Here is a 26,806-nt window from a genome sequence, read left to right as displayed (position 1 = left end):
CCCCTTGTCTGACAGCCCTCTGCTGCTTTCTCCTCCCAAGATGGTCACTGCCAGTAATAGCAGGGAAAGTCACATCCAAGCTGGGAAAATAACATGTTATTTTCCCAGCTGTGATGTCAGAACTTGTCACGCTCGCTGGCTCGGCAGCGGGGTGGGCAGGGCAAGTGTGGATGTCCCCGAACGGCCACCGGGCCAAGCTGTCACCCCGGGGCTGCAAAATCATTCTCCTTTTTGGTGACAGCTCTGCTTTGGCTCCCCAAATGTGTTCCAAAGCAGCACATCCCTTCCATGGGTACGGGGCTGGCTGGTGCTGGGCACTGCGGGATGCAGCATGGTGAGCACATCGCTCCCAGACCCACAGAGCATCTCTGCTCCTGGGGACACCCACCATGGGGACATCCCACTCAGGTCCTTCTCCAGCCTCAGCAGTGCAGAGCAGCAGCACACCCTGGGTGTCTGCGTGGGTTAGGAAGTGTTTCCTTTTTCCTTTCCTTTTTCCTTTCCTTTCTTATTTCCTTTCCTCTCCTCCTGCTTCCACCATAGTTTCCGAGCAGGTCGGCCTTGCTGAGCTGTCCCTGCATCCCGGCCGAGCGCCGCAGCCTGAGCCCCAGGGATGGAAGGACCCGCAACCCACCCAGGTACGACGGGAGAGAAATCCGCTGCTGAGCCGGGAGTGAGCCCTCCTCTCCTCCTACAACACCGTCAGAGGACATTTCCTCTGTTTTTTCCTTCTCAACAATCCCCAAGTCTTCTCTTAAAATGCACTAAAACAAAGAAGAGGAAAGCTCAAATCCCCTTAACCAGTCTCCACTGCCCAGCTCGCCCCTCTGGACCAGCACCAATGTCCCCCTGCTCCCCACCTTCCCAGAGAGGTACCGGCAAACCCCCCATGTCCTTCAGAGGCACTTAATCCATTACAAATTTCACAAAGCCTGGCTTGGGGAAGCGCTGGGCCAGAAGAGCAAACAAACAAGGCAGGAATAAAGCCCGGCTCTCAATGAGCGGACCCAGCGCGTGGCTGGGTTTTATTTCTTTCCCCACTTCTCCTCCGGCCGACCACCTTTCTTTTTTTTTTTTTAAATGATTGCATTTCACTTGCTGGCCCATAACAAAGCCATCACCTCATCCGTGACTCCAGGGAGACGAGTTACAATTACAAATTACCACCACAATTAGTGCTAGTTCTTAAGAGAAATTAGAAAGGGGAGCGGGAGGCTCGTGTGCAATTGATTGCTATTCATCCTGCTTTACGGTGACCTTGCTCTGGAGACGATGATATTCCTTCAGCCTGGAAACCAGATTAAAAAAAAATTAATTGTAAATTAACAGTAATAACACACATTTCCTTTCAATTAATTTAAACAGAATGAGGGGGCGTGAAGAGCAGGCGTTTGTTAAGGCCTGTACAGTTTAATTATATTTTTTTTTTTCCATGAGATAATGTAATTAATTTATCTTAGAGGGGTGGGGGGACATGGCGGATTGGGGAGAACAAAGCGGTTAACAGGCAATGGAAAAATTAAGAGCCCATTATGTAAATGTGGCGTGTTTTACAGCCCTGGAGTTGGATGGGGGGTCTGGGGGGGAGTACGGCGGGGTTTGAGAAATAAGTAAAATAACGAGGCCGGCTGTGCTGGGAAAGGCTGTAATTAGGCAGGGCTGGTGCTGAGGGGACTGGTCACACCCCGGTGGTTGGCAGGGGCTTGGGGGAGCCCTTGGTGCACCCCGGGAGCTCAAGCCAGGAAGGCGAAGAACCCTGAGGGTTCTGGGGGCTTTTCCCTTTCAACCAGTGAGGGGCCCCCCCGACCCCACAGACCTCAGTGAGTTGATGTTGATGAATCCAGTGGCGTCGGCGGGTTCATAGTCCCCTTGCACGTTCATGCTGCGGAGAGAAAGGCACCTTCACTGGGATATGAGGGTCACAGTGGGGCTTGGGGCAGCTTTTTGGGAAGGGAGAGGATGCAGGTGATGCTGGAGCTGGCTGCTCCCCACACCAGTGCCCGCTGCCACCCCTCCCCAGCTGTGGGGATCTCAGGGCAGGGTCCCCACCAGTCCCTGGGGAAGGGGCTTTGGGGACCCCACTGGCTGTCCCTGGTGTCCCCAGGCCCTGCTAGAGACACAGCCCCAAGTTCCCCTCTGTGGTCCCTCGTGTGCATCATCACCCTTCCTCCTGTGCTCTTGCACCAAGTGGGGATGCTCGCCCTGTCCCAGAGCTGTCCCCTGGGTACAGCTGTCCCACACCAGGCAGGGAACAGTGCCCTGAGCAGGGGACATTGCCAGAAGACACCCCCAGCACCATCAGGGGGGTTTGTGGCCACTGGCACCTCGGTGCAATGCCAAGCACATCCATCTGCCTCCCCAAAGGCAGCAGCCACCCACCAAACCCCAACTCCAATGCTACCCACATCCCCAAAACATACGGCTCATTTCCCAGAAACCACGAACCTTAAAGGAGGAAGGGGTGGGGGGGAAATAAAGCAAAAAAAAGAAAGAGTTTACAATGATTTTACCTCCCCTGACGGGCTACAGAAAAACCTCTGTGCTTTTATTTTTGCTCATTCGAGTGGTTCTGACCTGCTCTATAATTACGTTACTTTCTACCTACTGTGCAGAGGCATTTCCACACAGCTCTGCCTCTCACAGCTTTCTCTCGGGTTCCTGTGACGCCGTCACTCAAAAGCTTTCAAACCAGCGATGTAGAAATCAAAAAGAAAAGGAAAATGGTTGGAGACGCAGGGAGAATAAGTGCCCCTGCTTTTCTCTCCCTCTCTCTTTTTCCTCTGTCCCACCCCCCTCCATCCTCCTTTTTTTTCTTCCCTCTTTTTTTTTTTATACTTTATTCATTTAATCTCTCCAAGTGAGAGCGCGAAGCATAATGAAGGGTTGGGACGGATTATTAGGAGCTGTTGATTTTGAGGAGGAGGGAAGGGGGAAAAAAAAGCCAGAGAAGAGAAAGAGAGAAGATAATTTGACATTTACTCCGACTGATCTAAACTCATTCGGGTGTATTTATGGCTTATAAAGTGTTTAGAGAGATTGAAAGGGGTTGAGGGAGGGCTGGGGGGAGAGTGAGTGAGAAAACAATGTGAAGAAAAGGGAAAAGCCGTAGGAAAAAAAAGAACGTTGAGTTGAAAACATGGCTCGTGCTTCACCTGGGAGGACACTGTCCCTGGGTGTCACCAAGGGTGGGACGGGATGGGATGGAGCAGGATGGGATGAGAGGGGATGGGAAAAGACAGGATGGAGTGGATGGGATGGGAAACTCGCTGCCACCACCCCTGCCCACCCCGGCCCCCCAAACCCCACTCACCTCACCAGCTCCTCATTGTACAGTGACCGTGGGGACTCCCTGCCCAAGACGTAGACCTGGCCCTTGAAGACGGACAGGCGGACAGTGCCCGTCACCCCCTCCTGCGAACGCGCAATGCAGTGCCGGAGGAACTCGCACTCGGGGCTGTGCCAGAAGCCTGCGGGCAGGAGGCAGCGTCAGCCGGGACACGAGGGACACCGAGATGCCCCAGGGTGGCCATGCAGGGTGGTCCCCCCTGGCTAATTCCTGCGAGACAGACCCAAATAATTTACAAGGGAAAGGATGTGGTTATTGGACTGGGAGAGGTGCCAGGACACTCAGGTTTAGGTTCAAGGGATGGAGACCCCACGTGTGTCCCTTCCACTTGGTAGCCCTCACGTCCCCACCCAGGAGAGGAGGCAGCAGGACCATCTGCTTTCCAGTTCCTACAGGTGGGGGCTATCATGGAAATTCAAAGCTTCATTAAGTTATTATGAAACTGCCACTTAAAAAACACCATATCAGGAGGGGCAGGTGGAGACAGACCCACAGGGGGTGGGTGTGGAGGGGGGACCAGCTCCCAGCCCCCCAGGATGGGGATGAGCTGCCCTCCAGGATGGGGATGAGCTGCCCTCCTTGGGACACCCCTGTGTCCTCTCCTGTCCCTAAGCGGGGTAATCAGCCAGGGAACCCTCGGAGATCTGGAATAAAGCCTGGGAGATGGAGAGGGAGATAGAGGCAGAGAGAGAGAGAGAGCCCATTCACTGCCCTGCGGTCATCCCCAGGTTTTATCTCTCCCATCACACACCGGTGCCCTCTCACCTTTCCCTTCCCTGGGCTCCAGGGCCGAAACCATTAAAGAAACAAACAATTTCTTTTGTTGTTTGGCCTCTCCAGCCCCTGAGCTGGGCCATATCCTGCAGCCTTGTCCTTGGGATCCAAGGCATGGTGCCAATGCCCTGCAATCCCTTATCATCAAAACCATCCCCCTGACCCAGACCCCCGCTTTACTGCCCCACCACATCATGGCTGGGGATTTTGGGGACTATCAAGCAGGCAGGGACCCCACCTTTGGGCAAATACACCCCTCTTTTGGGTAACCATGCTCCAGGTACAGCTCTTCAAACATCAGAATTGACGTAGGGCTGTTGCATCCCCGTAAAAATAAACCCAAGACACATTAAAATAATAACCAGCTACTTAAATCCTGACTCTGACAGCTCCAGGTGTGGGGAAGCATCGCCCCCAGCTCCGCAAACACATTCTCCCCTGGAAGCGATCCCCCTTAATGACCTTCCTGCCTTGTAACGAGGATCCTGCCCTAATCGCGGCAGGGGGACAATGGCATTTCCGCACCTGGCTGTACCTGCCGGGATGGGAACTGGCTTCAAAGCCACCCCTCCACAATGGGATCAATGGGGACAGGGGGAAGATAAACACTACTTCTCCTAAAATCAGGAACTATTCGCAATAATGAGGTGTTAAAGGAAGGTGAGCTGGAAAGCCTGTCCTCTGGCACGGGGACCCACGGGTGCTGTTTGCACCCCCTTGGGGTTGTTCCTTGGATTTGAGCTCAGCTGGCGGGGAAGTCGGGGACCATGCTGAAAATCCCTGGGATAATAGAATAGAATAACAGAAATAGCCGAAGGCAGGAGCGGCATCGGAGAGCGAATTCAGGCAGGGGCTGTGATTCAAGGGGAAAGTAACCGAGAGTCCTGAAGCCCCAGAAGCCCTTGGCCCAGCCAGATCCTAAAATATGGTTTAAGCAGCAAAGGGACTTGGGCATTAAATGCCAGTTGCCAAGGAAGATGCAGGAGGAAACATCTGCAGAGGGGAAGGCAATGAGGATGAGCATAGGCATGAGGAGAAGATACCAGACCCAGCCTTTCTGATCTGCTGCTGCCCCGAGCCTGAGCTCCTGGAGTCAGGTTATTTCCAGGGGATCTTCCCATGGGAATTATTCCAGCCCTTATGGTTAGAAAGAAATGCCTGAAAAGTAACAGGAGGAGGAACTGAGAGCCTGAGAAATCAGGACATGTAAAAGATAAGTGTTGTTTGGCCAAGGGGCAGAAAATCTCCCTGGTGTGGGTCTCCAGGGATGTCAGCTCTGACCCAGGCAGGGGATGGAAGAAGAGCCGGGACACGGGGACACGCCGCTGTGCTGGGAGCTGTGCAGTGGGGTTTTGAGCCCACCTACAACATTTTAGGCTAAACCTGCTTCTTTCAGCTTCACACCAGCAACCAAGTTGAGACTGATCCACGGAGCAGACCCTGCAGCAGAGCTGATATTCCCTCCTGGGGGTGCCAATCAGCTCCCCCAGCCCCGGCAGTCCCCTGACCCAGCAGCACCCGCAGGGGGACTGAGCTGAGACCCTTCAAACTCAGCCCACCTGAAATGGAGCTGCTGGGAGCACCCCAGAAGGAGGGACAAGGCGCTTCACTTCTGTCCCTAACTGCAGGTGCCAAACAGCGTCCCCTTGTCCCCAGGCAGCGCTGTCCTCGCCCAGGCCGGGCTGTGCTGGGAGCAGCTGGAAGCCCCTTTGCAGCCCCCGGCAAGCCCCAGCCCGCAGTGCCCCTCTGTGGGCTGTGCACCGAATAGCACGGCCGGCACCTCCCGGACCCTTCGCAGCCCCCCGGGCCCCGCAGCCAGGGCCACAGCAACTCCAGAGCCCCCCACACCATGCACCCCTGAGCACCTCCCTGCCAGTGCATGGGGAGAGGTCTCTGGCTCCAAACCCCGCCGTGGGGATGGCTGTGTCGGGGAGTTCGGTGCTCCTGTGTCCCATGTCTCAGTGAGGACAAGCAGAGAGATGGAGGTGGTCAGAGGGGAGAGCTGGGAAAAGGTGATGTGGGGAGAGAAAGGGACGGTGAATTACAGACATCTGAAGGTGTTGGAGGTGACAAAGTGGTAGCACCAGGCTGGGAGAGACGCCAGGAGCATCCCCTACCACCAAGCCCTCATGGAAGGCAGCATCCCCTCCCGAAGGCAGGCGAGGAGCCTGTTCGGCACCAAAACACACAGGGTGTGGGGTCAAGCTCAGCCTGAACGAACTCAATTTTTCCCCCATGAGCAGCCTCAAAATGCACAACTGAATTTTACACCCCTGAGTGCATGTGCCAGCGGGACCTGCAGCCTCCAGCAGAACGAAGGAGGAGGATGAGGAGGGCCGGGAGGATGCTGCAGCGGCAGGGCCGGGCCCAAGGACCATACGTACCGTTGTACACCAGCTCGGAGAATTTCAAAGCGAGTCCCTGCTTGATTTTCCGTACTTCCCGGTCCATGGTGAAGGCCTCGATATCTAAATGCGCATGGTATAGGATCGTTCCCGCTGGGGTCTCATAGATACCTAGCCATTTTTCCAGGCAGGGGGAAAAGCAGAAAAAGAGAGAGAAACGAATGAGACCAAAACTGTCAGCAAATGACAAAAAATAATGACTTGGCTGACAGAAGGAGCTGTGGTCGAGTGCATTCAGTCCCAGCTTGCTGTAAAATGCATCTGTCATTATATTCATGCTGGGGCCGAGACAGTCCACTCCGCACCTTGCGGAGAAAATTTCTAGATTCCCCTCTTTGAAGAGGCACTCTGACGAGGCTAAATGACAGGGTTTGGGAACCGATCCCCCCACCGATCCGTGCCCAACGGTCTGCGGCTGAAAACCTGTAATTAAAGGAACGACGCGGGGCACAGGCACGGGGAGCGGAGGGCCTGAAATACCCTCCTCTCCCCTCGGCTGGCGAGAAAGAGCCCCATGTATCTGCTGTGAAGCAATGGGGCTGGGATGGCAACCTCATTGGGGGCTGGTGGGGTCTCCCCCAGTCCCTTCCCACCTGCCCCCCCATTGCATGAGGCCTGGGGATGAAGAGATGCTTAATTATTAAGGTGATGGGGGCTAATGCTGCTGGCGAGCTGCTCCCTTTGTTCCAGCTGCTATAGGCTTATTTGTTGCATAATATGTTTGTTTTGCGTTTAAATATGACAGTGGCCAAGTGCTGCTCCCATCCTGTTGGACGCAGGTGCAAAGCCAGTGGAGGAAGCACTGAGATAGTGAACACACACCAGGCAGGGCTGTAACCTGCCCCATTGACCACCAGCAGGTCCCTGTCCCCTGCCTGTGGGGACAGTCCCCTCCCAACACCGGGTATCTGTGTGATGGCACGGCCATGGGAAATGGCAAAGGGCACCTGCCCGTTGGGATTTGCTGGCACACAAACCCCATAGGAAAGCGTCCCCAGTGAAGGGGATGTGTCCCCAGCCAGTCCCCATGGGGCTGCCAGGGGGCTCCAACACCCATGAGGTTCTGCACGCTCAGTGCCCTGGAGAGTGGCACAGGCTCAAACATATCGTGTCCCGGGGTGGCCACGGTCCCACAGACACAGCAGGAGCCTTGCCATGGCAGCCCAAGCCACTTCCATCAAACCTCATCCCTACCAGGTTGATGATCTCAGCGTCCTACAGGGTCTCTGTCCCAAAGGAGAACCACCCCCTTCTTTCAGGCCACCCCAGCCATGTTGCAGCCCGGTCGCTGAGAACCCATCCCCATGGGACTGCAGGAGATGACAACCAAGTTAACACCAAAAACCAGCTGTCCCCATGGGCACACGGTGGCACAGAGGGCTGCTCAATGCCCCCTCCGGGCCCTGACTGCGAAGCTAACACAAGTTAATATTCCCTCTCCTTCCCCTTAGGAGGTGTTAAAGCCAATTTGAGCTGCCCAAAGGTTTGAGTTCGTATCTTGACCCCCACCTCCTGCCTGCACCCCTGCCCATCCCATTCGACCTGATGCTACAGGACTGGGGACCGGAGCATGACAGCTGGGGCGGAGGGGAGGGGACCTGACAGCCAGAGACACCTTCAAAGTGACACTCGCAGCGTCTCCAAGTGTCTATTTTCATCTCCCCATGTTTACAGGAAAAAGACAGAGGTGTCAGCACTGCAGCCTGGCGAAGCTTCAATCACCCCGTAATTACTGCTGGGGAAGGGGGGGACCAGAGCGGGGGGCACGGACGGACATGGTGGGGGGGCAGCCAAGGAGACAGCTGCCGCTGCTTAAAATTTTCTAATTTGTAACCTCAGCTGTCACTTCACCTCCATCTGAGCAATTTTGCTGCGCTGAGTGCGAGCTGTCACTCCCGACGGCATCCGCGGGACAGGACGGGATGCGGTGGCTTCCCAAGGGGACAGCGAGGACGATGCTGCCCATGGGAAGATGCTGCCCAAATTCCCACCGCTGGTCCAGGGCTAGGACCAAGCGTGGCCTGGTATGAATTCATCACTGAGAAGGGGTTTTTCACTTTCTTCCTCCATCTGCTTAGCAGTTGCAGGGAAGCAAAGCGAAAATGAAGGAGAGAGCCAAGGGGAGGTAAAGCCCCAGCCGAAGGCAGCGCTCACTTGGCTCTTTTGGCAGCGGCCGTTCCCTCCTTCCCGCTTCCTCCCCACTGATTTCATTTACTTCACTTAATTAGCCCCCCTTCGGAGTTAAAAAGATAATTTGATAATGAGGATGTGAAAAGGCGGGAGAGGCAGAGCCAGGCTCCCGTTCACAGCCAAGAGCCCCCAGCTGAGCCACGGCCCCCCCGGCCGGCTGCAGCGCTGCTCCCCGGCACCCCGTAATTACCCACCCTCCTGCCACTAAAACAAATACGGCAAAATTGAGTTAATAGGGCTTAAAAGGCTGGCGCGGGCATGCTCAGCTCACCCCTCGCCCATTAGGCCTTAACGAAGTTCAATTAGGAGCTTAGTAAAAATCAATGCAAATGAATTTTTCCCCCGACTCCCCAGGTCCGGGAGGTGAGGGAGAGGAGGCACCTGGCGGGAGCCTTCGCTGTCACCTTTGTGGGTGTGCGGGGCTCCTGCTGTGCTGCTGACTGCCCGTGCCTCAGTTTCCCCTGCTGAGCTGGGGGCCCCTATGCTGCCCTGAGGAACCTGCAGCGCCCCGGCCCACCGTGGCCACCACACACCGCTGGGATTTAAGGGATCATCTCCTCCCACCTGCGAGCCCAGGTCCCATCTCCTGCCCCATTAACCCTAATCACATTTGGAGTCTCAAACGCTCCTGGCAGTGCGGTTGTGAGGACACCCCGAGCTGCCCTGCGCCCCAAAACCCCTGGGGGACACAGGTACCAGCAACACCCTCCTGCTCCATCCCCCTCCCAGCCCAGCTCTCCAGCTCCCGCAGCAGATTTTGGAGAGATTTCTGCTCAACCCAAGGAGCAAAAACAGGGGCAGGATCCTGCTCAAAGCAAGGAGGAAAAAACCATCACCAAGGTCTCGTCCCCAAGGCGCGCGCACCCCCGCTGTCCTCAGAAAGCTCGGTGCTCCCGCATCTGCCGGCGCACAAACACGGCAGCGATCGCTTGGCAATGTCACGCGGGAGACAGACGTGACAGTTAAATGGGGTTTAGAGAAATTATTAAATGCTGGAAGGGTCACTAGAGCGTGTCAGTGGCTCTTAAAAAAATAAAATAGATTGTGACAAATTACTCAGCATCCTGCATGCAAATGCGCCGGCTGGTGTGTGCGGTTTGGGGTTGGGGTTTTTGCTTCCTTCTTTGGGTTTTAATTTGATTATTCAAACTCAGATCAAATGATTTGGGGTTTGGTTTCTCATTTTTGATGGCTGACACTCTTGCAAAGCGGCCAGTGCCCTGCGGTGGGGAGAGAGACCGTGGGCTGCGTCTTGTAATAATATTTGCTGATGTCCTGAACAGAGGGCAAGTTTAAAGAAAGGGAGCGACTCATTAGGTATTAACGAGATTTAAAACAAAAAAGTGGGGGCAAGGGGATGGGAAATGATGATGAGCCACCTTGTTAGTTGGTTCTGCACGGGGCAGCTCGCTGCCTCCAGGGATTCCCAATGAAGCTGATCAATATTAAGAGTCACAGCCTCAAAAATGCGGAGATAAATCAAAGAATTGGCTTTGAAGAACCTCGGTGACTTGCATCGGTTTCCTGCGCTTTGTACCTGTATCTTGGCCAAAAGCTGATGAGGAGGGAGCAGTTGAGGCTGCTGGTGCGACCTGAGCCTGAGCACCCTGGTGATGCTGAGCTGCTGCCACATCCCACCGCGGTTTTCCCCTTTTCTCTTTTTGTTTCTTTTCTGTTTTTAGGGCAGGAACGGCACTGCTGGCAGGTGGCCACTCACCTCTGGACTTCATCCCGACAAAGCGGTTCTCCACGATGTCGATGCGCCCGACGCCGTGCTTGCCCCTGTGGAGGAGACGTGAGGTTGCAGTAGCCTCAGATGGATTGAAGGGGGAGACAACAAGGGACAAACCCCAGGTGACAGTGTGGCCAGCCCCTGGGCAGCACTGGTGACCATCAGTAGTGACCCCTGGATCGGACAGGTGACAAGGAGATGGATTTTTCTCTTCTTCTCACCTCCTTTTTATGGTGCCACCAACCTCTCCATCACTCATCGCTGGGGTCGGCAGTGCCGTTAGCAGCTGTGGCATTTGGGCCACTGCAAAATAAACCGGGTGAGGGGACAGGCCACACTGCAGCTGTATTCCCGCTGGCCAAGGTAATTTTAAAACCACTTAATTAACATTTTAAAAGCCAACTACATGGAAAAGTTCATTCCCATTCAAAGGTGGGAGGGACACAGGCAGAGGCACAAAGGGGGATGGCCAGGGACTGAATGGCACTTGGTGTGGGTACCCTCATGGGTGCTGCTGTATTTTTGGGTGAGCCCCCGGGGATGGCTCTGCCCTGGTGACACAGGGTGGAACTGGGCAGAAAACCCCAAGGAGCTGCTGCTGCGGAGGCAGAGGGGCATGACTTTGAGCCCCAAAAAAGCCTACTCTCCACCCAAAATAGACTCTGAGCCCCCTTGGACAGGCAGGCTGAGGCGATGTCCCCCGGGCAAAGGGTATCCCGGGGGCTCAGCCCCCTACCGCGGGCAGGGCAGCATCACCCAGCCATGGGGCTGGGGCAGATGGTGAATGCAGAGGGTGCTAATTAGACTATTTAACCCTCCTTGTGCACAGGGAGCAAAACTCTAAATATTCCTGTGCTCCTGGACTCTGCCCAGCTCTGCTCGTTGACATGAATGGCACAACTGGGACCCAACAGGGACCAACCCACCCTCATGCTACTGGCCACCGTCCCTGGGCTCATGGGGACATGCCAGCTGCGAGCATCCTGCTTCCACCCCACCCTGGGTACCCTGGGGACGCTGCCCTCGTCCCTGCTGCCAGCTGGCAGGGAGGTGGCCGCGATGGCAAGGGATGAGGCGGCACTCACGCGATGTCATTCAGGTACATGAAGAGCTCCAGGGCTGAAGAACAAGTGGATCCATCCCCAGCGTTGGTGACCTTCACGGGGACACCTGCAGAGGTGGGGAGGGAGGACGGGCAGGATCAGCTGGTGCCAGGATCCCCCCAGAACGTCACCCCACAGGCATTAAATAGATGTGACAGATATGAACTCTAAATAACTTCTTAAAAAGCCATATCCAAGCTGGTGCCTGGGGGGAGGCGAAAGGAGGGGGGGACCCACCTCGGGGGAGAGGCGAAATAAATAAATAAAAAAGGCCATAAAAACGTCTCCCCCCTCTCCTCTCCCTCTCTTTTTTAGGGCCTGTGAAATTGCAACCAGGCCCTTAACTAATTGAATTTCACGCTCGGCAATTGTCTTACAGCGCAGCACCTTCTGTCCCACCAGCCCCTACCCGGGGTAGGGGGGACGACGACGGGTGACAAATGTGTGTGTCCCCCCCCTGGCCAGCGTGGGCGGCATCCCGGGGGGACCCCCACACCGGGGCACGGCTGCTCGCACACGCATGCACACGCACCCCGCGGCGGGGTGCTCCCCGCCATGAATTCATTATTGCACCTTTTTCTTCTTTTCCCTCCTTTTTCCCTTAATTTTGTTTTTTAAGGGCGCTGGGCAGGAGCGAGGAGTAGGGGGGGATGCTGAATAGAAAGAGGCATTTTTTTTCTTTAGCGGTGTGAAATGAGCAATAAATGTATTAGGAAGCTGACAAGGGGGCTGCGGGGCCCACAAAGAAAAGCGGTGCGGAGTTGGAGGCTAATCCCCCCTCCATCTGCCCTCCTCATTTCCATTTAACGCGCTATCACTTGCCAATCAGCCTCAATGCCTCCCTTTCTAGTCTTTATTACGGAGGCGCCCGCAAGAGCCCCCGTCTAGTGACGGGGGCTGTCAGCTCCCCCCCACGCACCCCCCTTAAACCCCCTATTTTCCAGGGGTTTATAAACTCAGTTGTAAATTGCTATTAAATGTAACTCGCGGCAATAATGAACCTTAAGCTGCTTCTCGGGCGCGGGCCGCCCCCCCCGGCTTTTCCGCGCCCTCCCCTCGCCCCGGCTCTTTCTATTCGCATCCTCCACTAGGGTATTGGCTGGGGTTCGCTCGGCGGAGAGCCGACGTTGTCGGGGCTGTTGTTGGCGAAAGCTGCTTAGCCTTTAAAATAGTTAATAATTAGATTAAAACTTCAAATAAATTAACTAGGGGCTGAATGGGCTGCTAGGAGGGGGGGCTGCTCCTAGCAGGGGGATGATGATAATGGAGCGGGGATGCTGGTGGCGGGGGCGGTGGGGAGGGGGTGTCCCCTCTGAGCAGGGGCTGCTGCTGTCAGGCTGGCTGGTGGCACAGGGATGCCCATGGCTGGGGGAAGTGGGCAATGCCGCCTTATGTCCCCTCTCCGGGTGACAACTCCAGGGCTGGTCCCCACCATGCGTCCCCAGGGATGGAAGAGGGTGTCCCTATCTCTTTCGTGTAACCAAATCCTGCTGGAGCATCTCCCCAGCTGTGACACCTGTGTGGCCCCAGGGCCACCTGTGTGCCACCCTGCGGGAGAGGGACCCCACGCCCACTGCATCTCCCCAGCTGTGACACCTGTGTGGCCCCAGGGCCACCTGTGTGCCACCCTGCGGGAGAGGGACCCCACGCCCACTGCATCTCGAAGACTAGGGTAGGGGCTGGGACCCCTCTCCACTCTTAGGGGTCCCACCAAGCCCTCAAAGATGTCCCCAGATCCCCTGCACACCTCAAAGAACCCTAAAATTCTGCAAGCACCATCCCGAGCCCTGATGCCACAAGTTGGGGCTCATCCCACCTGCCTGCACCCCAGGGATGCTCCTGGCTGTCAGCAGCCCCCCCAGTCCTGGCTGTGGAGTAGGGTTCAGCTTCGAGGGCTTGGCTACAAGGAGGCACTTACCCCGCTCAAACTCGATCTCCAGCACGTCTGGGCAGTCGGGAGAGGTGGCTGGATCGCGGGTCTTCGTGTAGAGCCCGGGGGGGGCCGGATTCTGCCAAGGGGGTGGGGAAAAAGAAGAAAGTCAATGGCACTGGCAATGCCAACCCTAGTGTGCATCCTCCTACTCCAGTAAACACCCCGCATCCCCCATCGCCAGGACATACCCTCCATCCCCAGTACACATCCTCCATCCCCAGTACACATCCCCCATCACCAGTATGTATCCTCCATCCCCAGTACACACCCCCCATCACCAGTATGTATCCTCCATCCCCAGTACACACCCCCCATCACCAGTATGTATCCTCCATCCTCAGTACGCATCCCCCAGTATGCAATCCTGCATCCCCAGGATGCATCCCCCATCCCAAAGCCTGGGCCTGACACGGCACCGCATCGGCGCTTACCGGGGCGCCGGGAACAAAGGGGTTGGGAGGAATCAGCCAATTTTTCCCCTCAACTTGAGCTCATCTTTTCCTCCGACACCCCCGCAGTGGAGGCGGGATGGCTGCGGAGCAGCAAGTCAGGCAGGGAAAAGCGGGACGATGGCAGCGAGCGGCAGAGCAGGCGCCCGCGCATCCCCACGCCACGGACCGGCTTATTTGGTGCTGACCGAAAAAAACTAATGAGGAGACCTGACCCCAGCAGGTGCTCCAGGCGCTCCGGCTCTTTCACGGTGTCCCTGGGGTTAATACACACGGGGGAAAATAGAGGAACAAAGCAAAAACCCATTTCGGAGCACATCAACCTTTATGTATATATATATTTTTTCTAGATTTATAGGAAAGATGCATCTTATCTCTGTCAGAACCAGGCCACCGGAGGCTCGGGTGGTGACAATGAGTTGCTGCAATTGAAGCGCGTGCCAGGAGAGGGGGAAAGAAAATATAATAGTAAAAACGAGCTTTCCGTCCTGGAGAGCAAATGGTTTGCAATTTCAGTGCCCTCTCAGCGCTCACGCACGATGCAGCCGTGTGCACTGGCCCCAAAACACTTCCGACCCAGCGCTTGCAAACTCCTGTCCTCTAAAGGGACCCCCCCCATAGCTCCAGGAGGTGGAGGGGAGGCAAACTGAGGCACAGAGGAGCCTCCAGCTGAGGAGTCCCAACAACTAAAACCCCTATGCAAGCAGCTCGGGTGGAGTTTCTCCAAACTGAGCCTCTCCTGTGAGTGTTTTAAGCGATGAGAAACTGGTGTTTCCCCACAAAACGCAGCTGGTGAGCGCTGGGCATCCCTGGGCAATGGGTCCTGCCTGCACCCCCACCTGCAGCCTGGCCCCTGCTCCCCCAATCCTCCTCTACTATTGAAAGCACAATATTTCCCCTGCTTACTTTTCCTCCCTTCCGCATCTTTCCAGCAAGGAAAAATGGACAAGGTAGTAAGCGAGTTAGAAAAACAAAAGCGGGGGCAAAAGGGATCGCTTTAAAAACAATTCTAAGCTTTCTGATGGGAAAATTAACTTATTCGCAGTTTCCATCTGAAATTTTAAAGATGGGGAATAAGCCTTTTAGTGAAAACTTGCTCTATTTTTTTTGGTCCAATAAATAGCAAAGCCCAATCAGCACCTGTGAGCATCCCTGCTGCCCCTTCCACCCCACGGGAACCCCCTCACCTCACCCCAAATCCCGGGGTGCACATCCCAGCACCAAACACAGCCGAATCCCAGGAATACAGGCATAACTACCCTGGCAAAACCACCCTCAGGTTCCCGTTTTATCTCTTTTTTGCCCCTTTCCCTTGTTTTAAACACGAGGCGCTCGCACACGAGCCTCCCCCGTGCCCCCCGCGCGTGCACGCACACAAATTACACGGGCTGCAGATTTCAATTTTACATCGTCTGGCCTTTCCTAGCCCTGATCACACTTATTAACCAGACAAACCCGCGAGAGATGATGAAAAACTTTGAGTTCAAAAGGAAAGATGGGGGGTGGGAGGGAAAAAAATACCGGAAAGTATTAAAAACTCTTTACTAAACATTGGAAGTCAAAGTCAGGTAGTTTCCAATTTTCCGAGCCAACTATGAAAACCCCTATTAAATAAAATAACTAAATAGAAATAAAAGTGACATTTGGCTTGCATTCCATCATTACGGTGCGAGTCTGTCCTCTTTTTATTCTCTCTCCTAAAAGCACAGTTCAAATGACAAATAGTTTGTTGCAGTGTATCAATGCCTCCTATTTATCCCTCCCCGCAGGGGGGCTCGTCCTGCAATGTCATCTTTAAAGGGGAGAGAGGGAAAAAAAGAAGTGGGGGGAAAGGAAGAGTGTGTGGAAAGGGAGAGAGGGAGGGGGGAAGAAAGAAGCAAGAAAAACGGGGCAAGAAGAGAAGAAATTGGAAGCAAATGGTCCATGAAGTAAACCATGATGCAGAGCTATCGATGCCGCAAATGGTTTATTCATCCGGCTGATATTGTTGTGCCCGGGACTGAATGAACTCTTTCAGAGTGCCATATGAAGTTAAAGCAAGTAAATTTCTATCTTTCTCCGCATTAGCTGCCTCATTGCCCTTCAATCGGGCCTCACAGAGGCAGAAAATAGCTCAACCATCTGCTTTCAAATCCCTGCGTTTGGCAGGTCCCAGGGCTTTGGGGAGGGGACCCCATCGTGTCCAGCACCCCGGATCCTGCTGCAGCCACCCTGGTGCCACTTCCCGGGCTGGGGCAGGGGACAGCGGTGACACTGCACTGCGGGGAACCACGTCCCAGCGCTGGCTGGGGGAGAGGAGCGGAGGATGCTCAGTGATGGGGTCCCTGCTCCATTCTGTGCTAAAGTGACCTCGTTTCCCGACCTGGCTTTGGGAAGGGAGCGGGTTTGGTAGAGCTGTGGGATGGGGGTGTTGTGCGGGGACAGAGGTGCTGGGTGCACCACGATGGGTGCAGGTCAGCCCCTTGCTAGAGGCGTCAAAACCCATCCCTGTGCCAACTGCTCTCCCCGAAGAGAAGATCCACCGAGAGTTTTGCAAAGCCCGATGCACAGACACCCCTCTGGACGGCACTGAAGAGAGAGCAGGACTCCCTCACCACCTTCTTCTTCCTCACACCCCTGCCAAAGGCACGTGCCAGGCCGGCTGTGGGCACGGAGCTCCCACCGGCTCCTGTCCCTCTCCGCCTGCCTCCCCCCTCCTCTCCCCAGAGTGTCTAATTAGCGCTGATGGATAGTTTAAGTAGCCACCGAGCACCGCGACCCGCTGGGGCATGACAAGCACAGGCGGGGGCCAGCGGGCAGCCGGACCATGAGCACCATTTGGAGGCAGCCGGGGTCCAACTGACCCCTCTGCAGCACCCACCACCCACCATGGTCCCATCAGCAGCCAGAGCTCCCAGGGGTCTCTCCAAGCCTCCCATGAGGGTTTTACCCTGTTTCTCTCCAAACTGTGGTGATGGGAAAGCAAGGAGGGCTGGGCGAGCTGCAGGCATAGGCAAGGGACCAGAGCTGCAGGGGACATCCCAGAGCTCTGTCACCCGCCACCAGCCCAGCTCTCCCACCAGCGCCTCATCTGTCTAATTGCTCCTTTATTGCTGCCCCGTGACATTGTCCCCTCCAGTGCCACCCTGAAATGGTCCCTTCCCCTATTCACGCCGGCGGCAATTAACGTGCCGGGAGAGGCGGAGGGGCTGGGGTGGGCGACAAGGCCCCCCCATCACTGACGACCTGCCGTGAAATTTCTAATTAGGCTGCAAATACACGAGACGCCCTCGGCCCTGTGGCTGCCACGTTGGCCGTGATCGATTACCTTGGGGTTCTCCAGGATCCCGGCTTCGTAGCTGTGGAGAGAGAAGTCACTGCAGCATCTACAACCCCAAAACCCAACCGGGATGACCCCCCTCCCCCATTCCCACCACTTCATGAGGATGGGTGTAAATATGTGTTATGGATCTTCAGGAGCTTTTAGCAGCAACCCTGCAAGGAGCGCTAGGCTTGGGAGAGCTCAGGAGATGGATGCTGCATGGGACGTGGACAACTGGGCAGAAAGGGAGGCTGGAGGTTTTGGAGTCACCTTCGGCCAGCACATGGTGGGACAGTCTGAGGCTCTGGGGGTGGGAAGGGATGTCCTGGCCACACAGGATGGGGGGATTGAAGCCCCAGGCTCTGGGTTGTCACCCCATGGGAGCTCCCCACCCACTCTCACCTGATGTGCATGAGGTTTTCATCCATGCTCCAGGGTGTCTGGGGTGTGACGGGCACCGGGATCCCATGGTTCTGCGGAAAGAAGGGGATCAAGGCTGAGCCAGCCTGCATGGATCAGCTCCGGCACCACAAAGGCACAACCCGCGGCCACCAGCAAGGCAGCACGGAGCAAGGTGGACATCTGTGTCCCTGACCCTGGGCCCCACCAGCTCCCACCACGAGGGCCACCTCAATGGACACATCTGGGACATGGTGCGGTTGGGAGGAGAACAGCCACCCCAGCCCCACCACAAGCAGGGACGGAGCCCCAGAGCACCCCACGAACCCAAGTGATGGAGACATCAGCATGGATGTTGTGAACTTTTTCTGGGTCCAGGATGCTGCAATGCCCCAGCTGGGCTCCTTGTCAAGGGGAGGTGACATGAGGACAGAGGTCCCCAAAACCACAAGATGCTCCTCAGCCTAAACAGGACTGATGCTCCACCACAAGGTGACAACACACATCCCCACAGCCTCGTGCAAACACGTGGTGACACAGACACATGGGTGGCAGTCATTTCCCCGAGCACGCCGTGCCAAGGGACACACGGCCCCGCGCCGGCTGCCGCCCCGGTGCAGCGCTCAGCACCGAGCCCAGCTCCCTAACAAGGTCACCGGCGCGCTCAATTATCCACTGACATTTCAATGGGGGAAATTGCCTGTGAAGACGAGGTGAATACACAGGGGAATTAGCAGGAGAGGCGACGGCAGTGAGCTGACAACCGGAGCCAGCGGGGACATTGCCCACCCTGCTGGGGTGCCAAGCTACGATGTCCCAGCTGTGGGACAGTCACGGTGAGCTGGGGCTGGACACGGCAGTGGTGGCTGCGGGTTTGCACCGTGCCTTGGTGTGTCCATACAGCCCACACACCGCGGGGCAGCTCTGCCGTTTCAGTGTCAGGGACATCAGCCAAGGGCTCAGTCAGGTACAGAGGAGAGGGGCTGAGCAGAGGCTCCTTGTTTGCTGGGAAAAGCAGAAGAGAAATGCTTCTGGTTGTTAAATTGTGGTCCTCAACCCACCACAAGGTCCTGAGATACCTCCTAATGCTGCAGAGGGACTAATTCAGCCCTGCGCCCAGGAGACACTGCCCCCACTTCACAGGTCCTGGTTTGCTGGTCCCATACCAAACTCCCCATGTGGAACCCCACAGAACCCCCATTCCAGGCTTCGGAGCAAGAGCTGCACTTTAGTGACACAGATCCCTGCTTATGCTGGCACCAACCAAGCCCCAGACATCATCGCATTATAACTCCCTGAGCACATCCAGGGGCTGAAAGGACCTGACCACACATCTCCCTCTCCTGAACATGAAAAAGAATGGATCCTCCCCCCTGCTTTTTTTTTTAATCTAATGCTGAACATAACCAGAGACCAAGCAGCACTACAAACACTCAACCCCAACCTTTCCTCTTTGAATGGGGCCTCAACCCATTTCATTTCCCCTTCCACCCCTCCCAAGCAAACAAAAAAAACCCACTCAAACAAAACCCCCAAACCCAAAACACATGTTCCATTTTCCATATAATAAAAACCGCGGCGCTCTTAATAACTCCCCTATTTGACAATTTGTTTGGCAACATATGGAAAGCCCTCGTAAACTCGCCCCTTCATAATACAACGGCAGATGGCAAACACAATCCTCAACACGCTGCTCTCGGTGGCCCTAATGGGCTCTGAGGTCTCCTTCCCCGTGCTGCATCCCTTCGGCTCCACACCTTGTCTTCCCAGAGATTACCCAGCCAGCCTCGATGGCAGCTATTTAAAAACTGAAGCAATTTTCTGGTTTATGCACAGAGCTGCCTTTTCCCTTTTGATTGATTGAGCCGAGTTGTCAAGCATTTCCATGAAGTCGCTAAAAAAGAAAGGTACCCTGGTGGGCACGTAAAAACCTGATGCAAAACTTCTAATATGTTTTATTGCAACTTGTACTTCAAAAAGGAAGGGACAACAAAGGCGAATGTATTTGCTTTGTCTGTTACGCAAGTCAGGGAGCTGGGACCCGTTTCCTTGGAAAGTGGGTTACAATTAATAGCCAGGTAATTAGGGAGCTTTTAGAAAGGAAGAAAAAAAAAATAGAGAGTGAAAAAGAATCCCAACCAGAAGGCTCCAGTGTGGTGTTGCAGGGATGTCATGCAGGGCTTGCTGTCACCTACCAAGACGTGGTGAGCATCCCATGACTGCTCAAGCATCCTGCAACTGCCCCGAGTATCCTGCGACCATCCTGAGCATCCCACAACCATCCCAGCATCCTACAACCGCCCTGAGCATCCCACAACCATCCCAGCATCCTACAACCGCCCTGAGCATCCCATGACCACCCTGTGCTGGCTCCTACCTTGGCATAGTCCATCAGCTCGCAGCGCCCGGGGAAGCGTTGGTAAAACTCAGGCAGCCTCCACGGTGCGACCACCTGGCAGGAGGGCAGGAGTTTGACATGAGAAGCCTCCAGCCCCCTTGCAGCCCCCAGCCCTTTCTTTTGCCCCTCGGCACCATCCCAGGGTCCCTGCGGGAGAGGGCTCTGGGCAGCCCCAGGGAGCAGGACCCACAGGGCGCCAGCCCTCCATCTGAAATTTAATCTCCCTGTGCAAGGGTGGAGTAACTCAAACCCCTGACCCTAACAACGTGCTTGACGCAAGTGAGAAACAGGCGGCATCGATTATCCGGCAGCTGCCTTGGTACCATTTCCTCTGTGGCCTCGTGGTGTTTGGGGTAAAAATAGGTCCATTAAGGATCATTACAGCCCCCTCAAATGCCAAAACGTTGCTGTGTGCAGCTGGCAGCTTGTTAAAGCGAGGCACAGCCTCTTTCATCGGTGTTAAAACAGAATTCCTCACCAGCTGGGGAGGGAGCCAGGATCCCAGCAGTGGGTCTCCAGGGGACAATTTTGGGTGCCTTACCTTGATATTAGGACACAGAGCGTAGCAGGTGAGCTCGAACCGAACCTGGTCGTTGCCCTGAAACGTGAATGGGAGCCCGTCTGATCTGGGGGTCACCCAAGAGCCGTGCTCTCCCCTGGGCTGAGACTCCTCAAAACCAAACTAGTAGAAACCCAGATTCGGGTATTTTTTCCCCACAGACATCAGAGGACACATGGAGGGAGAGGGTGAGGGGGAAAGAAGACCATACTGTCCAGGAGGATGCAATAGCTCATAATTAAACAGCTCTGAACCTCCCTTTATCTTAATTGGCCTGTACTGATAAGGTCCTCCTAATGAGGCCAGGTAGTTAGAAATGGGCGAGGAGCAAGCCTGGGAGTTATTAGCACTTCCCAGGGAATAGCACTCACCAAAGCCTATTTTCCACCAGCACCAAGGGGTGTAAGGACCCCCCTCTCCTCCTCTTGGCCCTGGCCTCGAGGATGCATTTATGGCCAGGCTGGGAAATCCCCAAGGACTATTACACGCAGGCGAGTACATCCACTGAAGCGCTCATTTTCCTTACAGCCCCAAAACAAGTCCATCTGCTGGGGCAGCGGGGACACCGCAGATGGCCCGCATTTAAGATGCCGCAGCCGGGTCGAGTTACCCGTGCTCGGTCCCTGCCTGCACCAGTGGTTTTAATGGCCCGGGGAGCCATCAGAGCCTGGGGAGCAGCCAAGGGTCTCCCTGCCAGCGGGGTTGGTGGTACCCAGGAGCGGAGGGGACACTGGGGCTGCGTTTCTCTAAGACACCCTCCAACAGAGGCTTTCAAGAAGGGGCTGCTGAGGATGGGTGAGACGGATGGGGAAGTGGTGCAGAGAATCCATTGCAGTACGAGCAGGGGTTAGTTCAGCCATGAAACCCTCCAGCCCCACAGTTGCCCTTCTACACCATCTCCTGCTGACAACGTATCCCTTGGCTGTCCCCTGGCTGCATCCAGCATCCTTCTTCCAGCAGGGTCCCCCCTCATAGCTGGAGACCCCCAAACCCCTCCCTTTGCAGTGAGACCCCTCCAGCTGGGCACCTCACTTTTGCCCCTGGGCCAGGATCAACACTTTGGGTCCCTGTGGGATGGGAAGGAGGGGGAATCCAGCAGGACCTGGGTGCATGCACAGCACCCAAGGGCCCTGCAGAAACTTTTGGTGACGATGCCACCCTGCCTCGAGTGCCCCCGCTCTGGGCTCGGCAGCATGCGGGCAGGGGCTGGAGGTGCCAAGGGTGTCCATGCCACGTCTCGTAGGTCCCACAACCCCTCCGCAGCTCCCCGAGGAGGATTCCCCGATCCCTGGGCAGGGGCTGGCCCCGAGCATCCTTTCCTCGGTCTCTGGCTGCCTCTAGCGGCAAAGCGTTCTCCCTGCGGCCGGGGACAGCCAGGGATGGGGACAGGGACCGGAGCAGTCTGCCCGGTGTGCCCCTAAACCTCCTGGGCAGAGCTGGGTCCTGGCAGCCCCTGTCCATAACAGCTTTTAGGAAGCTGGTGCTGAAAGTGGGAAGTTCAGCTGTGACCTGAGCCTTCCCAACAAGGAGAAGGAATTAAACTGGGCACAGCAATCCCAGAAGTGAAAAGGATGTGTCAAAACTTTGCACAGCCCCACAGAGCACTCACAAAACACCCCATGCACCCCTCCCAGCACCCATGGCTTGGCTGATGGGCTGACCAGGTCAGTCGCCCCACAAGCACCCCATGCCATCCCCACCCTGTCCTTCCTCACCTTTCCGGTGGCCCCATGGGCGACGTACTGGGCTCCCTCCCTCTGGGCGATGTCCACCAGCTTGCGGGCGATGCAGGGCCGTGCCAGCGCCGTGCCCAGCAGGTACCGGTCCTCATAGAGAGCGTTGGCCTGCACCGCTGGCCAGATGAACTCCTCCACGAACTCCTTGCTGATGTCCTCAATGTAAACCTGCTGGGACAGAGGGAGCCTTGTGATGGGAGGGTGACTGGGGGGGATCCCACTCTTGTGAGGCTTTGGGTGCAGTAAAGGGCCCCTCCACCTCCCCTTTCCTAGGTATTGCTAAAAGACTCCAGTGCAAAGTCTCTGGATAAGGGATTCCCCTCTGGCACTGTCCCCTGCCCCACGGTGACCCCAGACACAGCATGTGCAAGACCCCAGGGTTCAGCCCCACGGTGGGGAGCAGGGGGAGCTCAGACCCCCCAGGAGACTGGAAGGAAGGACACTGTTACCTTCTTGGCCCCCAGCGCCAGTGCTTTCTTCCGTGCTGCCTCAAAATCTTCCTTCTGCCCAATGTTGGCCTGAAAGGGAGAAAAAAAACAAGACTGAGTGTGAAAGGAGAGCACAAAACCCAGCACAAGCCCAGCCTGGCAAGGGACATCACCCAATGGACAGTGCAGTCCATGGTCCTGGGCTCAGGGCCACCCAGAACAGGGTGTCTCACCCAAGACAGCATTCCTCTGGGCTATACCTTCCTCCGCCAAGCCCTTGGCTCTGCCCTGATGAGCTGCCCTCATTAGCAGAGGATCATTTGCTGGCAGGGACAGGCTGTGCTGCACAGGGCTGGCAGCTCAGCAGACCAGCACTAGGTGATGGTTAACCAGTGAGAGCAGGGTCACCACCATGGCCATGCACATGCCAGGACCCCTGTCACCCACCCCAGGTCCCCAGACCCATGGCCCAGCGCCACCTCCAGCCCCGAGTACAGGGTCCCTGCAGCAGAGCTCAGCACAGGGCTCACCAGGTAGGTGACGACGTCGTAGCCCTGCTCCTTCAGCCACACCAGGATGCAGGAGGTGTCCAGGCCCCCGCTGTAGGCGAGGACAACTGTACCCTTGGGCTGAGCCATGGCACTGGCAAAGAAAAGGAAAAGGGGTTAATGGTGCCCCCAGCCCCTGCTCGGCACAGGGATGCTGCAGGTACCAGTCGTGAAACCCTTCCTGGTGTCCCTGAACTGGCCATGGGGCTGTCACGGTCCAGCTGGGAACCGAGGGCACCCGGGGGTGAGAGCTCTCCCAAGGATATTCTGGGCAACACAAACATTATCCAGGGGATGAACAACCAGGAGGGAAGAAGCAGAGCCCACGTGAAACAGAACACTTGGGGCCAGCGGCAGCTTGAGTAGGTGGAGGAGTGCATGGAGGAGCACGTGGAGAAGCACATGGAGCTGGGACAAGCTCTCTGATTAAAACATGGACTCCCAGGGTTGCTCTTGCTCACAGGCAGTGAGAGCTGCTGCCATGGGGTGCCAGATGCTCCTGTGAGACCAGGGCCATGGGCAGCACACAGATCTGGGACATGCTCAGCCCCAAAAGCACCAGGCTGGGGGCAGTGGACAGGAGGGGACTCACTCGGCTTTGGGAGGGACCAGTTGGACCAAGAGCCCTCCTGGGCTGCAAGGAGCAGGGGGAGGGCTGGGGACAGGAGGAAAAGCTGCGGCACAGCAGCCGCATCCAGGCTGTGGCCCCCAGCCAGGGAGAACACCCTGCGGCCAGCGCACCCAGCACAGCCAGTGATGGAGGGGACCAGGGCAGACACAGGGACCGCCTCGCTCTTACCTTTGCTCCACGCGGCTCTTGCTCTGGCAACCCCAGCACAACGTACCCCACGCTCTGCAAGCGTCCTGCAATGTCAGGGGGCTGGGACTCAGACGCAGACACGTGGCTGCGGCAGGGATGCAGCCTGACACCTTGCTCGGGCACGACCCAGCACGTTGCAGCCCTGTGCCAGGTAGATGGGCTCAGCCACCCACCGACTCAGCCCCAAGCACCCACCAGCACTGCTGAGTGTGCAATAGCTGTGGGGCTGGGGCGCTTGGCAGCCCCCACAGCCCAGCCCCAGCCTTGAGTCTAATTAACACTTAATGGGCTTTTGTCCTAATTATGCTGCCCTGTGTTTCTTGACAGCATGAAACACCAAAGTGGGAATTCAGTGCCCCTCACCCTTCAGTGAATGGGATCAAAGACTTCAGCCAACAAAAGGAGATGAAGGATGCAGCAGCCAGAGCTCAGGACGGGGGATATGGGATCCCACTGTGGGAAGGGACTCGAGGATGTCCCCATGATCCCTCGGCAAGGTTGTGAATCCCAGAGCCCCATGAGGAGGCGATGCCAGCTGACCCTTGGCCAGGGAAGGCGGGCGGCAAAGCCGGCCAAATCCCACCCTGAGCAACTTCTCTGCTACTGCTGAGTCAGCACAATGCTGCTCCTGCTGTTGCAGGCAGGGAAGGTGCTGTGCTGAGCTGCTCCAGCCTTGCCCACCCAGCACCTTGCACAGCAGGATGCTGTTACATCAGGCTGTGCCCCAGCACCCAGGTGCTGCCAGCACGGCGTGGGGCCAGCGTCCCAATGGGAACAGCTTGGAGCCGTCCCAGCACTCCGGTGCAGGATCTGGCCTGCTGCTGCTGGTTTCTTGCTGAAAAATAAAAGTGTCTGACAGTCCCGGGCTGTCTGCACAGGCAGCACCCAGCACCCAGGCTTGTGCAACCGGGGTTTCCCTGCCTGCGGGTGTGCCGAGCTGGGCCCCTGCCCAGCAGGCTGAGCCCTTCCCTTCCTCGTAGGGCATTTACAGGAAAGCAGCCGCAGTTCCCGAAAGGGCACAGCCCAAACTTGACACTGCACCTGCAGCTTCCTTACTGTGCAAATTCCCTCCTTTACCCCCAAAAGCCATCCCTGCTGCAGCTGCCAACCTGACTAAGCACCCTGAGACCAGGCACGCTCGCTGTACAAGTGGTCCAGCAGCAGGTTGGAGGAAATACCTCTGACTTTTGCCTGCTCAGACATGTCTCACTGCCCACACAATGCCCGGGGGACCTGGGACACCTTGCTCTGGGGATGCACCTTGCATCCCAGAAACACTGTGGGGCCACCAGCATTTCCAGCTCCAGAAATGGGGCTCTTGCCAAGCCCGCCTGCCCAGGAAGGGAGAGCCCTGAAGTTGTGGCGTTAGTTGGTAATAAATCAGAACGAACAAAGCTCAGCGAAGGGGAAACACGATAGGACTTTCTCAACCCTGATTATTATTCTGTGGCAATTTCCGTGTGAGCTGAGGCAGGCTTTTTGCCAGAGCGACTCCGACTGCTTTGCTCTACAGCAACGTGATACTTTGGTTTTAAAACCAAGAAAAGAATAAAAGGGAGAAGAGAACAAAAAGCTTGAAACTTCGGTAGAGGCAGCAATTGCCTTCACCAGCCAGGCTGGAGCAGCAGCCTCTGCTGCGGCTGGGATGGGGCAGGCAGCACGGGCAGGCTCCCCAGGGGCTCCAGCAGCAGGGATGCGCTCACTGGTGCTGGGGTTTGCTCCTACACCTCGTGCTGGGGTCCCATCCTGCCCCCTTACACCTGTAGAGCAGAGTGGGGAGCGCACGGGGCAGTCCCAGCCGAGGTCCCAGCTCCCTCTCTGGGGGTGGCCAAGTTTGGGGACACCAGCAGGGAGATGGAACTCACTTGCAACGCCCCCCCACTTCCAAAACTAAGCTGGAAGGGGGTTGACTGCACCTTCCAGTGCTGCGAGGGGGCTGGAACCCCCCTGTCCTGCTCCTGCGGGGACCAGTGAGCCCTTCTCCAGCACCCAGGGGTGGGGGAGACCCGTGGCTGAGTGAAGAGTGGACAAACAGGGACAAGCAGCCAGGTCCCCCAAAACAAAGGGCCCCATTTCCTCTTGTTCCCCCGCCCCCATGCCATGCCCGCACTCACCCGTTCCCCAGGGCCCGACTGCCCCCGGCGCTCCGGTCCGGTGCCTGGAGCATCCTCCTCCTCCTCCTCCTCCCTTATAGCCGGCGGGGCAGGCGGAGCCGCCGCAGGACTGTCCCCTCCGGGGCACCGCTCCCCGGCCAGGCCCTGCCCTCCGCCTGCCCGCAGGGGGCTGTTTGCACCCCCAGCTCCCTGTACTGCTACCCTAGTGCTGTCACACATATCCCCCCACTCCACTACAGAGCACTAAGGGGGTCCATCCACGTCCTGGAGACCCCACAAATGGGAAATACAGGGCAGAGAGGAGCTGGTACCCAGCTGCTCTGTCACTGCCAAGCTTTCCTCCCCAGCGCAGTGTTGGGGGAAAAACTGAAATTATTTGAAACTCCATAGAGAGAAGAAGTGAGAGCCTGGGTGGGCTTTTCATGAACAGCCTCTACCTGCACCACGTGTGGAGAGGTGCTCTTGCTGCCTGAGGGACCTGATGCTGGGGCAGGAATGGACCTTCAGGTGCTGGACATTGGCCCTTTGGTGTTGCCACATCCCAGCCATCTCCTTTCTGTGGTCCAAGGCC

The 26,806-nt window shown here is 56.5% G+C and overlaps 1 protein-coding gene across 3 annotated transcripts; it reads right to left on the bottom strand.

The window, feature by feature from the left end:
- Positions 1-981: 981 nt before the first annotated feature.
- Positions 982-26,471, bottom strand: ASS1 (argininosuccinate synthase 1). 3 transcript variants are annotated; one of them, XM_065853967.2, is made up of 16 exons: positions 26,236-26,471; positions 24,101-24,165; positions 23,284-23,395; positions 22,775-22,843; positions 22,305-22,493; positions 20,572-20,628; positions 20,010-20,084; positions 17,636-17,706; positions 17,240-17,270; positions 13,469-13,559; positions 11,533-11,617; positions 10,433-10,497; positions 6,505-6,636; positions 3,311-3,467; positions 1,817-1,882; positions 982-1,288 (listed from the first exon to the last, which is right to left on the bottom strand). In XM_065853967.2, exons 1-16 carry the CDS (start codon positions 26,452-26,454, stop codon positions 1,234-1,236), a joined length of 1,539 nt encoding a protein of 512 aa, XP_065710039.2. In that variant the 5' UTR covers positions 26,455-26,471; the 3' UTR covers positions 982-1,233. The 3 variants fall into 3 exon arrangements, with proteins under 3 accessions (XP_065710039.2, XP_065710041.1, XP_065710043.1); XM_065853969.2 differs by having other exon boundaries at positions 24,101-24,263; positions 26,236-26,311; XM_065853971.2 differs by having other exon boundaries at positions 24,101-24,235; positions 26,236-26,303.
- Between the last annotated feature and the right edge of the window lie 335 nt (positions 26,472-26,806).

The sequence above is a fragment of the Patagioenas fasciata genome, chromosome 20 (assembly GCF_037038585.1).
Source record: "Patagioenas fasciata isolate bPatFas1 chromosome 20, bPatFas1.hap1, whole genome shotgun sequence".
In the NCBI taxonomy this organism is placed as follows: domain Eukaryota; kingdom Metazoa; phylum Chordata; class Aves; order Columbiformes; family Columbidae; genus Patagioenas; species Patagioenas fasciata.
Note: the sequence above shows the minus strand (reverse complement) of the source record. Positions and strands in the feature narration are given on the sequence as shown.

Coding starts and splice junctions, on each gene's coding strand:
- ASS1 (XM_065853967.2), bottom strand. CDS start 26,454: ATGTGTGACAGCACTAGGGTAGCAGTACAGGGAGCTGGGGGTGCAAAC. Junction 17,707..20,009: donor AGCTGATGGACTATGCCAAG/GTAGGAGCCAGC, acceptor TTCTTTCCGCAG/AACCATGGGATCCCGGTGCC. Junction 6,637..10,432: donor TGTCGGGATGAAGTCCAGAG/GTGAGTGGCCAC, acceptor AAAAATGGCTAG/GTATCTATGAGACCCCAGCG.